General features: G+C 45.1%; 1 protein-coding gene across 5 annotated transcripts in view; it reads left to right on the top strand.

Moving 5' to 3' along the window:
* The window catches only part of VPS13D (vacuolar protein sorting 13 homolog D), a 219,300-nt gene that overhangs the window by 141,916 nt on the left and 64,776 nt on the right, over nt 1-12,608 (top strand). For all 5 annotated transcript variants that reach the window (XR_014794224.1, XM_084875266.1, XM_084875265.1 and 2 more), the window contains 2 exons: nt 761-895; nt 2,051-2,218. Coding sequence is in view for 4 of the 5 variants with exons in the window: in XM_084875266.1 (XP_084731392.1) it covers nt 761-895; nt 2,051-2,218 (303 nt within the window). In the remaining variant the exon portion in view is untranslated. The remainder of the gene's footprint in view (nt 1-760; nt 896-2,050; nt 2,219-12,608) is intronic.

The following is a 12,608-nucleotide window of genomic DNA, read 5'->3' as shown; positions in this document are numbered from 1 at the left end:
TGGATACAAATGTGCCCCAAAAGACATATTCAAGTAGGCTCATAGCAGAATTATTCATAATAGCAAAAAATTTGAGGCAACACAACTGTTCATCAACAGCAATGATTAAATAGTGTTCTAGTCATACATTAGAATACAGTGCAGAATAAAAATAAAGTGCAGCTATGTGCAGCAATCTTGTGAATCTCACAAACTCAATGTTGACTGTGAGAAGCCATCTATAACAATGTACAGGCCTATGGTTTTATTTATATAAAGATTCAGAGCAGGAAAAACTAATCTGCTGTGATAGAAATTAGATTACTGGTGGACTTAGGGGCAGAGGGAGTAGTGACTGGCAGTCTGAAGATGGGGATGGGTGCTTCTAGGTTGGAGATAATAATCCATTTTCTAGTGTGGATGGTTCCACGGTTGTGTTCACTTCGGGAGAGTCGTTGTATACATTTGATCAGTACACCTTTCTGTATGTTTGGTATACTTCAGTCAAAAAGTAAAACATGACAAACAAACAGACACAAAACATCAGAAAGAATTATGCTGCGATACATGTTGCTTTGGGTGATACATATATGTTTTCCCCTCATATTTTACTTTTATAATTACAGGGAAATCCCTTGCTTATAAATAAATATCAGAACCCTACTCCTGTGGGAAAGTTGACATGACTTGTAACTCTCGTGGGCTAAGTACCTTCCAGAATTAAGTACCTGGAAGGCCGTCATACAGCCTAACTGTGTCCTTTTCTTTCTCCCCTAACTAGGCTCTGAAGAGCACCTTGGGATTCCCATTGATTCGGTTCGAAGATGCTGTGATTAATCTGGACCCATTCACTCGGGTCCATCCCTATGAGACCAAGGAGTTCATCATCAATGACATCCTCAAACATTTCCAGGAGGTGAGCTTTGGAGAGGGGTCTCGTGGCTGGAGCATAAGCAGGATGTTTGTTTTAGCTGTTTGGGAACTTTGGCTACTAAGACCTTCCTATTGAGAACCCACATTTCAGCTGAGATTGTTGAGTCAGGGGTCAGGTCATACCCCAGGAAGCCTGTACACATCATGAAAACCCCAAAACAGCGAATTTGATTTATGAACCGTGAGTCTGGTTCTTCAGAACTAGCCTCAGAGGCTTCCACGAGATTAGTCACAACTCTCAAGACTTTAGCTGATGCTTCGATGATAACACAAAATGCTGTGAACTCTTTATTTACCAGGCATGGGCCTCCTTTCAGCAACCACTCCGATGGGATTAGAGCCTGTGAGATCCTGCCCTAGAGTTGAACTTAAAAAAAAAAGTTTTTTATCAAGTTGTTCATTTTCCAATTGTACTTATTATCTAGGCTGCAAAGACCAAAACATAAAGCCAAGGCATAATCCTCAAGGAATAGATAGGTCACGGTCATATCAAATGTATTCTCTGTCAAAGTCAAAAGATACCCTTTTCTTGCTTTCTTTCCTCCTCCTCCCCATTTCCCTCCTTTCCTCCTGTTTCCTCCCTTGCTCTTCCTAATTGGTGATAATTCCACTGAGCTGTAAGGAGCGTGATAGGGCAGTGTCCTCAACCGGGACCCCGGCAGTGGAGGTGCACAGAAAATGGAGGGGCTCTTGATAGGTCTGAACGTGTCCTCTTGGGGCCTGGATCATGAGGGACCCCAGATCTTCCCTCCTCCCTCACTTTTCACATTCTCTCTGCTGCTGATTAGTTCCCTATTTGTGGGAACAATGGGAAGGGGAATATCAAGTGCACACTAATGTAATTATGTGTAAAGAATCTTTCCTGCTTCATACCTTTTTTCTTCTTCTGAATGGCTTTGAGGAATATTTTTACAGAAAATGTATGATTATTGGAGGCACCCCCTGGGATGTGTGCATTTGAGAGAAGTTCAGGTGGAGCTTGTGAAAGGGCAGGAGCTTGTAGTTGGTGAGGATGGAAAGGTGGCTGTTGGTGTTGATGGGCGTGGAGGACTAGGCTGATGTCAGCTTCTGTGCCTGGGACACTGTCTGCAGTGTAAACGGGCTGATCTTCTTCTTGTCTCCCTCCTCCACGTGACAGGAACTCCTCAGCCAGGCAGCGCGGATCCTGGGCTCGGTGGACTTCCTTGGCAATCCCATGGGGCTTTTGAATGACGTTTCTGAAGGGGTCACGGGACTGATCAAGTATGGAAACGTCGGGGGCCTTATCCGAAACGTTACCCATGGAGTATCTAACTCTGCGGCCAAGGTAAGGAAATAGAGGTGATATTCCATCGTCATCAGCCCTGTGAGTCCTCTGCATTCCAGTCATTTCACAGACAGTACGAGGTTGTGAGAAGTTGCATACGTGGTCTTTGCTTCATGTACTCTGTCTTCCCCTCACCTCTGATAACCGGCACCGGCCACTGCGCGAACCCCTGAAATATCTCTTGTTCCTCCTCCCCATCACCACTGCCTTCGTCCAGACTCTGGTGTCTTCCCTGGGCCATTGCAGTCCTCCTGCTGGACTTCACTGCGTCTTCCAGAGCCCCCAGAGTGAGCTTGAAAACGTGGGATTTGATTGTGCCATTTCCCTGTCTAGAATTGCCCAGTGCCCACTCCCACCTTACACGATGAAGTCCAAACTGAAATACGGCCTTCTAGAACACGGCGATCCTTTGGGTTGTCTGCATTCAGCAGCAGGACAGCGGGGCAGTCCTCCAAGCCTGGCTGTCCCGGCAGCTCTTCGTTCACTGGCCTCTTGTTTGGTGGACATTATGCTGTTGCAGTTCCTTTTGGGCAGGGGCTGATTTCACGTGTGAAGCTGAGAAAGGTGCCGGCAGCTGAAAGGGGGCTGCCATTTGACAATAGACAAAAGGCACTAAAGGTCTCTGTCCTCCTCCCCTTCCTGTCAGCTGCACAGACTTGTAGAGATTGACCTTTTCACGAGGGAGCAGGCTGGAGAGCTCCTGAGCCCTTGCTCATTTACTGTAGAGCAGTGTTTCCCAACCTTCTCCCATGATGAGAATCACCTGGTGGAGTTGTTAAAACACAGATTCCTGAATCCCAACTAAGAAGTGCTAAACTAGAATTTTTGAGAACATATAGGTAAAATTGCATACCTAACTTAGTGCTCTGTATATAACATCTGTCTTAGAGCACTAGTTAAGTATACAATTTTACCTATATGTTCCCAAAAATTCTAGTTTAGCACTTCTTAGTTGGGATTCAGGAATCTGTGTTTTAACAACTCCACCAGGTGATTCTCATCATGAGAGAAGGTTGGGAAACACTGCTGTAGAGCATTTGTTGTCGGGAAACCCTGGGCGCCCTTGGCCACTAGGTGTAAGAGTGGCGCTCCCAGGGGAGACGCTGATGGCCCCACATAGGAATTTATCCTGAAGGGCAGGTAAGGAAGTGGAGTTGGTGGCATCCCTATCTTGCCCAGCCATCTTGGTAATGTGTGGAAGCTGGGAATGTATTCCTGTTTTCCAAACTCTTTTCTAGAGCTGATCAGTTTTTTCAATCCTGTAGTTCTATTAAACCAGCCCCAAAGTGTATAGTTTAATTTGTGGTTCAAAATAGGCAACCCTCTGGCTTTTAGAGGACGGGAGGAAGAGATTTTGTAATCGTGTTTGGGAACATACTCGGGTTCAGAGTCGAATGAGCACACATTCCAGCCTTGACCCGTCTCTTGCACTGCCCTTGGACCTTCCCCTGCCGGCAGCACAGGCCTGCTCCGTCGTGGCGCACACTCCCACCCGCTCGGTGCGGACAGGTGCGTGCGAATGTTTAGCTGTAAGTGCCAGTTTAAAGATTTCATTTAATTTCATTAAATTCTAATCAGCACAGCAAGTCTCCTTGGTCTTAAAATTTCTTTGTATCCCTGGGCTTTGCTTTCATTTGAAAAATAAATGCACTGTGGCTTTCTGAGAGGCCTTTTTCAACCTTGACTAGAAATGCACCTTATTGGCTTTCTGCGAGAATAAAAGGAGATATAATGTCATAAAAAATATAGACTGAGCAGGAGAAATGGGCTTCGATTTGAATGTAAAACGTTCAGCCTGTAGCCACCAGGAAACTATTAATACCCGTGAAATGAAAGCCAGTACGTTACCGCCTACAGAGGAGGAGGCCTCAGGCACAGAGAGCGGAGGCTCAGGCTCCATCCGGGCCAGTGTGGCCTCAGGAGCCCTCCAGGGTTAACCTTTGGGTGTGAGGGAAGAAGCTGGAGACTCTCCGTAGGTCAGCCCTATGGGCTTTCCCAGAGTTCCTCCGCTGCATCCGAGGAAGAAGGTCGGCCCTCTCTCTATTCTCTCTCGTTTATGGCAGTCTCGTTGGTTTTCTGGTTCTCGTTTCCCCTGGCAATTTTTTGAAGCTTAAGAGTCAGCATGAGAATATAACTTAAGCAGAAAGAGAGGGCACAATACTCCTTACCCGATCTTCTCTCCCAAACCTGTCCCAGGGCCTGGTGTCAATGGTCATGCATTTTATTGGATTTCATGCTTTGTATTGTTGGTGGGTTTGCATAAAGTACTGCCTTCCAGGCCCCAAGGCTCTTGAATGGGAAGCTGGCTTCCCCGGTGGGTGGGTCCTTCCGCATGTAGTTCTCTCGCCTTTAGTAAGCTAGTCAGTATTGGCGCCACAGGCTGCTACTCAGAGGAATTGCTGTGTAATTTATCTTGATACTAAGAACACTGCATATGTTATAAAAATTAGTCCATATATCTCTAAGATAAGAAAGCAAAGAGACTTAAAGTTACTACTTCATATCAGAAATGATAGCTCCAAAAGTCAAGTCCATTGACTAAATACCAATTCAAGTAATCGGTGATTCTGCATGTACGTAGAGTGGCTAAAGATCTCCATTTTCCTGTAGTGCTGTGGGTTGAACTCAGACTTTTAATGTTGCTTTGGGGGAATGTTGTGTTTGCTTTTCTGTGTATAAAAGAGGAGTTTAAGGAAGTGCAAATGACCACAATAATCAACTGTTGGCCTGTGGGAAGTATTCCTTTAAAGAGTGCCTAGGTTGCCGTGATTAAAGAAAGGGGTCAGCCGAAACCAGTTTGGCTCAGTGGATAGAGCCTGAGGACTGAAAGGTCCCAGGTTCGATTCCGGTCAAGGGCAGGTACCTTGGTTGCATGCACATTCCCAGTAGGGGGTGTATAAGAGGCAGCTGATCAATGTTTCTCTCTCATCAATGTTTCTAACTCTCTATCCTTCTCTCTTCCTCTCTGTAAGAAATCAATAAAATATATTTTTATATAAAATATAAATTAAATTTCTTTCTTTCTTTTTATATAAAAGAAAGAACCCAGGACCCAAAAATTGTCTTTCTTGTAGACATAGGGCTGTGTGTTAAGGGGAGCTTAGAGCTGATGAAAGGTCCTGGGTTTTATGACATTCCTTTTATTCTCGCAGAAAGCCAATAAGGTGCATTTCTAGTCAAGGTTGAAAAAGGCCTCTCAGAAAGCCACAGTGCATTTAATTTATATTTTATATAAAAAGAAAGAAAGAAAGAAAGAAAGAAAGAAAGAAAGAAAGAAAGAAAGAAAGAAAGGGGTCAGAGAACACGGGACTGCCCTTCACAGAGCCCCAGCAGCCAGCCAGCCCCTCAGGGCTGCGAAGACTAGAGGGCTCTGACTTTGCTTCCGTGGGATTTGAGTGAAGTACAGAAACTCATAAAACCTCTTGAAATTAATTGTGTGTGTGTGTGTGTGTGTGTGTGTGTGTGTGTGTGTGTTTTCCTGATCAGGGACTTAAGGTTTTTATTAGATTCTCAGAGAGGTTCATGCCTTCCCAAAAATTGTCTTTCTTGTAGACATAGGGCTGTGTGTTAAGGGGAGCTTAGAGCTGATGAGTTCCAGTCCCATTCCTCCCTTTAAATCAAGGGTGGGGAACTTTTTTTCTGCCAAGGGCCATTTGGATATTTATAACATCATTCTCGGGCCATACAAAATTATCAACAAAAATTAGCCTGCTATATTTGGTCAAACATTTCATTAACTCCTAATGCCTTGGCAGGGCCAGGCCAAATGATTTTGTTTGTGGGCCTTGTAGGCCAGATATTCCTCCCCCCCCCTTTAAAGAATCCTTTTCTCTGTTAATCTTGAAAGCTATTTTTTAACCTATGAAAAGGTGATGGTCATTTCCCCTGACCCTCTGACCAGAGGAGCAAAAGAGATGAAGTAGGTGAAAATCTAGTGAGAAGTTAAGAGCGAATCCATTCTGCCACTTAAGAAGGCAATAGGCCTGCAGGTCTTAGTTATCTTGGATAGATGTTGTGTTTTTTTTTATTGATTTTTTTACAGAGAGGAAGAGAGAGAGAGTTAGGAACATCTGCCTCTTGCACACACACACAACCTCCCCCCCCCCGCCCCTCCCCCCCCCCCCCCCCCCCCCCGGGGATGTGCCCGCAACCAAGGTACATGCCCTTGACTGGAATTGAACCCAGGACCTTTCAGTTCACAGGCTGACGCTCTATCCACTGAGCCAAACCGGTTTCGGCGTCACAGCAGATTTTTAATTTTACAGTCCAGTTGCTTAATTTCAGGTCTCACATAATGAAGTCCTCATTGCATAAACAGTTACTTAATTTATTTAGTATTAGCCTCAAGGAAATACAGCTAGAAAATAATCTGTGCCCTTTATTTCTCTTATCTTTTTTCCTTTCATTCCCCAACCCTCAGAAATCAGGTTCAGGATTCTGGTTCTAAGAAGATAGGACCCTGGAATTAGCCATCATGCTAGGGGCCTCTGGCCCACAACTCACTTGCCTGGATCTTGGAAAAATGATTCCAACCCTTTGAGTAGAACCTCAAAGATCTGACTCCATTCCTAAGGCCATGGCAAACCCGCCACTCCTGAAATCCCTTCATGGCCTATGACTTACTTAATAAAAGCCCAGCATTTCAAACCCTGAGACCCTGTCAGAGAAACGGCTCCTTTCTGCAGCATGAATTTTCCTAGTTGAGTGTCATGTGACTACCTGCAAAGCCAGACAACTGGGGAGACGCCCATTGGACAAATTCCCTCTCTTATATAGACTCCAATTCTCCTTCTGTCTGTAATTATTGTGTAATACTTTCTTATACTTGCAGGAAAATTACATAGTTCTAAAAAAAAAAAAATACAAGTTCTTTTCAAACTGGGAAAACCTCAGATGTTAACAATAGAGCAAATGATCCCATTCTCTCTGCTGCCCCTGTGGAAACGCAGGGTTTGCTCTCTCCAGCTGTCACCTGGTTCCGAAGGGAAGAAAGCCAGCAGCAGACTTAATTTCTTCCAGCAAAGGAGAGAAGCACTTTTGATCATCACGGGACCTCTGCTCTGTTCTGTGCTGCTTCCCATTTTCTCTTTGTGTCATTATCAAGGCCATATAGGATGCTTTTGATCCTGGGTACTTTTTTGATCCCAGCTATGTTTTGACTCTGTGCTTATGAATGCAAATATTTTCATAATTTTCCCTATTTTTAACTGAAATCATTTTCATCCAAGTCAGTTGTTGTTCATGGAAAATAGAATTCATGGTTCATTATTTACTGCATGTTCATGTTACTGATAACTTTTTAGTGGTATGGGCAGGCATGGTAGGTTCATTTCTCTCTTTTGCTTTATGGCATTTATTTCTAATGAGCCCAAATTTCCCAGCTCAAATTCTGCAGATCTAAATTTTTGTCAAGGCAATGTGAGCTTTCTGTTGGTTTATACTTAATATATTTTATTCTATGTAATTCATTGTTTTATTGTTTTTAGTAAGTTTTGTTAGTTATGAACTGGATAGAGACCTAATATTTTTTGTTATCAACAGCATTAGTAGGAAAAAGATGAGAGAACAGGGTTGAACACCCTTCACTATGGAACACGTACTAAGTTCTAAATATTTATTGAATACTTGTTTGTCAGCTCTTGTGGTAAATCCGTTACACCCATTCATTGGGTGTAATATGTGTGCTAATGTCTTCAGACAAGGAAGATGAGACTTGGAGAAATTAAATAATTTTGTCAAGATCATACAATTAGAAATGGCAAGATGGATTTGAAACCAAGCCTAGCTAATTCTATAATAAAGGCCTTTCCCCCCTATATAATGTATTTCCTCTGTTTATATAAGGCTTTCTTCCACGCATTATAGGGAATATAAAAAATTAATTACTGCTAACTTCCACCAGAAGCTTTGTTAGCTGGCAAGGTGACTGCTGCCATATCGTTTGCGTCAAGAAATGGTGATGGTGCTCATTCTTATGTTGGATTGTCTTGACCATCACCATCTCCTTTCAGGCATATAGGTTCTTCCTAGAACCTTGGTGATTGCAAGCATAGTTTGACTCGTGTGGCATCATTTGGTCATCAAAATTACCTGGCCGGCAGATAGGAGGGGTGGTCTGAGCCCCATTATGTAAATGAAAAAACTAAGGCCAGAGAGCTTAGGTGAGCTGCCCACGGTCAGCCAGGTCACTGCAGAACCAAGACCTGACCTTTTGCACTGGAGTCTTGATTCTGGGCTTTAGCTACACTTTAGATACACATTGCTAACTGCTTTGTTTGTTCTAGACAAGTCTCTTTATATTAAAACATAGAAACAACAATAAGAAAAACAAAAAGCAAACAACCGAAGCCCTGCCTGGTCTCAGAATGAACTTTCGTAGCTTTTGGGAAAACTGTCTGAAGTAAGTACAAGCAGGTTAAGTGCAAAAGGGAAATAGGGAGGGAGAAATGGAGACTGTTCAGATAGTTCAGTGGGAAACCCAGCTAGGACTTCAGATACTATTTTGCTCGATTGTGTTCGTCTCTGTTTGGGGTACAGTATGCGGGGAGCTGCCTCCCTTCAGGGAGTAGCGGCATCAGTGGGAACTGACTTCCGGCCCCTGCCCCTGCCCCTGAGGGTCTCGGCCAGCCCTGCCATGGGCCAACCTCCTGGCGTGTGTACTGTGACCTTCTTGAGGGCCAAGGGGTCCATCTGCCTTTTGCTTAAGAAACAGCATTTGCTTATGTTTATCTTGTAGGGAGTGTATTTATAGGCTCAAACAAGACTAAAAGCCCTGTTTCGTCAAGGCAAAAGTTTATCTTTTGCACAAAAGAATGCACTGAGCGGCTGCCTGCATGGATTCTGCGGGGGGAAAAAGGCAATTTATGACTTGTATCTGTTTTTGTCATTATGTATGACTGCTCGATTTTATAGTTGAGCTGATTATCCCCATAATAGCTTTTCCATGTACCTATAAGCGAGTAATAGGTGAATGCCTTCTTATAAGCATTGGGGTTTTTAGTGTATTTAAGTTGGCACAAAACTTCGTGTTAAATGAAATTCACTTCAGACAGTAATCTATCCCTTAGAGAATGTAGAGTTTTCTCTTTTCAAAAAGACTTTGATCTTAAATAAGTCACCCAAGGGATTTCTTTTTCCAGCCAGGAGGAGGTGCCTTCGCGTTGTCGTATCTGGAGAAATGACTCAAATTCTTGGCAACAGAATTTCTGTTTTATTTTCCTCTGATAACCTTGAGTACTAAAATGATTCCTTTGGTCTGAGCTCCTTTAGGTTAGAGGCAAGTTTTAGAGGCCAAATGACCCATCAGTGACCCATCCTAACTTGGTCATATCTCAACTCTCTGTGGGAAGTGGGAGTGTGCTGGGTGGGGAAGGGAGGGTGGGAGCTGAGTGGTGGCATGAGAACCACATTCGTGACCAGAGTTCCCAGGCTGCCCCGCCCACCCTGTGCAGCGGCCTCGCTTCTGAGGACTCAGTGGACGGGCTTAGCTTTCCCTTCTTCCCGCCCTGATCAGACAGCTCAGCCAGAAGTCAAGGAGCAGGGCCCACACCACCGAAGCTGTAGTTTTGAAACGGAAAGCTGGGAAAAAATTAAAACTTTTCTTCACTTCCTAATAGTATAGCTCGGTTAAAAATCAGGTCCTTGAGTCATCTTAGACCGAACATCTTGCTTCAGAGGAATTCACTTCATATTCCAAAACTGCACACTCCTTGGTGGGAAAGTATGTCCAGTTGCTAAATTGAAAAGACAGGAAATATCTGTGTCCCCCAAAGAGTAGCGGTTCTGTACCCTGGTGAAAACATGGTGAGAAGATCAGTTCAGGCTTTCTTAGGTTGGCCGGTTACCCCAGGGGTGTGGCACCGCATCCCTTTTAGGCACTAATATTACTCATAGCAGTACTTGGCCTTTCCTGAAAAACTGACCACCTTAAGGCAAGGTGAACTATAACCTCTTCTTATAAACATCTGAAGGGCAAATCAAACTCTCTTTTGGCAGTGAAATGTCAAAACACTGTTTGGAAGGTTCTTTCTATTTTCCTTTATTTTTCCTTCCCTATAATCTATACTAATAATAAAGGGATATGCAAATTGTCCGGGCCGCCGTCACAGTAACGACTGAACAGCCGGCTGCGTGGGGCAACTAGGCCAGCAGGGGGTTTAGTGAGGGACGACCAAACAACTGAACAGCAGGCTGTGCAGGGCAACCAGGCCAGCAGGGGGAGGGATGGTTGGGGGCAACCAGGTGCCAGCTGTCCTGGATTGTGAGAGGGATGTCTGACTGCCTACTTAAGCCGATCCCGGGGATCAGGCCTAAACCAGCAGTCAGACATCCCCTGAGTGATCCTGGGTTGGAGAGGGTGCAGGCGGGGCTGAGGAGACCCCCACCCCATGCATAAATTTCATGCACTGGGCCTCTAGTTATCTGTATAAGTCTCTTTCCATTTTGAAGAAAAGCTGAATCTAAGTGTTTTCTTAGGAGAAAGAAGGGGTTCCTTGGTCGAAAACATGCTTATGAGCCAGGAAGGGCTGTGATGACAGACCTGGCATCCTTCACGGAGCAGCTGCTCTGTATCAGGGGTGGACCAGGAGCTTTCCATCCGCCTCACTGTCACATGGACCCGGGAGAAGGAGGTGTCAGCTCCATTTCATAGGTGAGGAGAAAGTGGGACTTGGGATGCCCAGTTACCTTCACCTGAAGTTTAATCATGAGTCAATGTGGGATCCAGAAGCTTTAGATCAAAGTGAGTTTGGGAGTCTGCCGTATGCTTCCCCAGCCTCTCAGGTGTAGTTCTCACCAACCCCCAGCTCTGGAGGCAGAACACAAGCAGCTGGAAACAGCACCATTTACAGGCACCGCTCAAACAGCTTCCCGTTCGTCCCCAGATTTAACTCCTTCGTGCTGGACCTTGCGATTTCCCACTGGTCTTCTAGGCTTTTTGGATCATCTTTATTATCTGGGAATCCCTAGCCTCAACCAGGCAAATGGGAAGACAGCATCTCTGTTTTTCTTTTCTGTAAATACCCGTGGGAAAGTCCTCCCGTGCCACTCTGGGGAAATGTCCTCGTTGGGCACATGAGGAGGTTGGGATAAGCTCAAACACTAGGAGCCACGTTGGGGAAGCCAAGGAAAGGGTGAAGAGAAAGTGGCAGAAAGCCGCCCATCCGGTCCCTTCCTGTGTCCCCAGCCATGCGGCTCTCTCGCACCTTTGCTCTTTGGCTCATAATTTTACCTGTGCTTGGAATGGCCCTTCTCCCCATCTCTGGCCACAGGGCTCCAATGGGTAAGGTCTCTAACCCAGATGCCCTGTGAGGCTCTCTCCACGCTGAATCCCCAGGGCACTTGGTGCTTGCATTAAGGCAGTGGCCGCACTTTTCCTTGGAAAGTAACCTTCGTGCACGTCTCAAACAGCCCTTCAACAAACGTTAACAGTGTCGCTCACGTGCTAGGCCCTGTGGCAGAGGCTTAGGGAAGTAAGGCTTAGCTGTTCTTTGGAGGGAGGTGGAACAGGTCAGGCGGACAAGAAGTACTTGTCAGTAGTGTGGTACAGAGAGAACAAGGGTGGGGGCTGGAATCCGTGTGGAGGTTTCCAGTCCCGGAGATAAGGAGCTGTGGGGCCCAGGAGGAACACGCCATTCTGTTCCTCAGGGCGGCGATGGCCTTGAGCTGAGAGGCTCCACACAGCCGTCTGTTTATTCATCTGCATCCCGCATCCCGCAGGAGACTCGAAGCTCCTGGAAGGCAAAGATCTTATCTGTCACCATTTTTATTGCCAATTTCCCCCGTGACTAACCATGAATAGTTGTTGTAGGAAAAATTGAAGTGATCCAGGTTGTGGACTCTCCTTTATCCAGTATATCATGTTCACATGTTGTACATTCAACAAATAGTTGTTGAATAAGTGAAATACCTGCTGGATGTATCCTTATTGTCTGGCTATTTTATGGCTTTTATGTGAAATAAACAAGATGCTTTTTAAAAGTTCATGACTCTCCTCCCACACATAAGCTGAATTACATCCAAAACTTCACTGTATGTGTAGCAATGCAGAGAGAAAAGGTGGTTGACTTTTAGATTCTTCTCTCTCCCTCCCATCCCTCGGATCTAAGATACTGATGTGGATCGAATGAGGACAGGGGTGCGTTATTGGATCGGGCCCAGGCTCTGCTTATGGTATAGGAAGCCTTGGGAAACTGACCCTCCTCCAGTCCTTTCATTCATCTTTTTAAAAAACTCCTCACCAAAGGATATTTTCCCATTGATTTTTAGAGAGAGAGGAAGAAAGAGGGAAAGACAGAAATACTGATGTGAGAGAAACTCATCGATTGGTTGCCTCGGCCAGGGAGGAGCCTGCAACCAAAGTACATGCCCTTGACCAGACTTGAACCCGGGA

The sequence above is a fragment of the Pipistrellus hanaki genome (assembly GCF_964339955.1).
Source record: "Pipistrellus hanaki genome assembly, chromosome: 2".
Taxonomy (NCBI): Eukaryota; Metazoa; Chordata; class Mammalia; order Chiroptera; family Vespertilionidae; genus Pipistrellus; species Pipistrellus hanaki.
The sequence above is the reverse complement of the archived record's forward strand: the minus strand, read 5'-3'. Positions and strand labels throughout refer to the sequence as shown.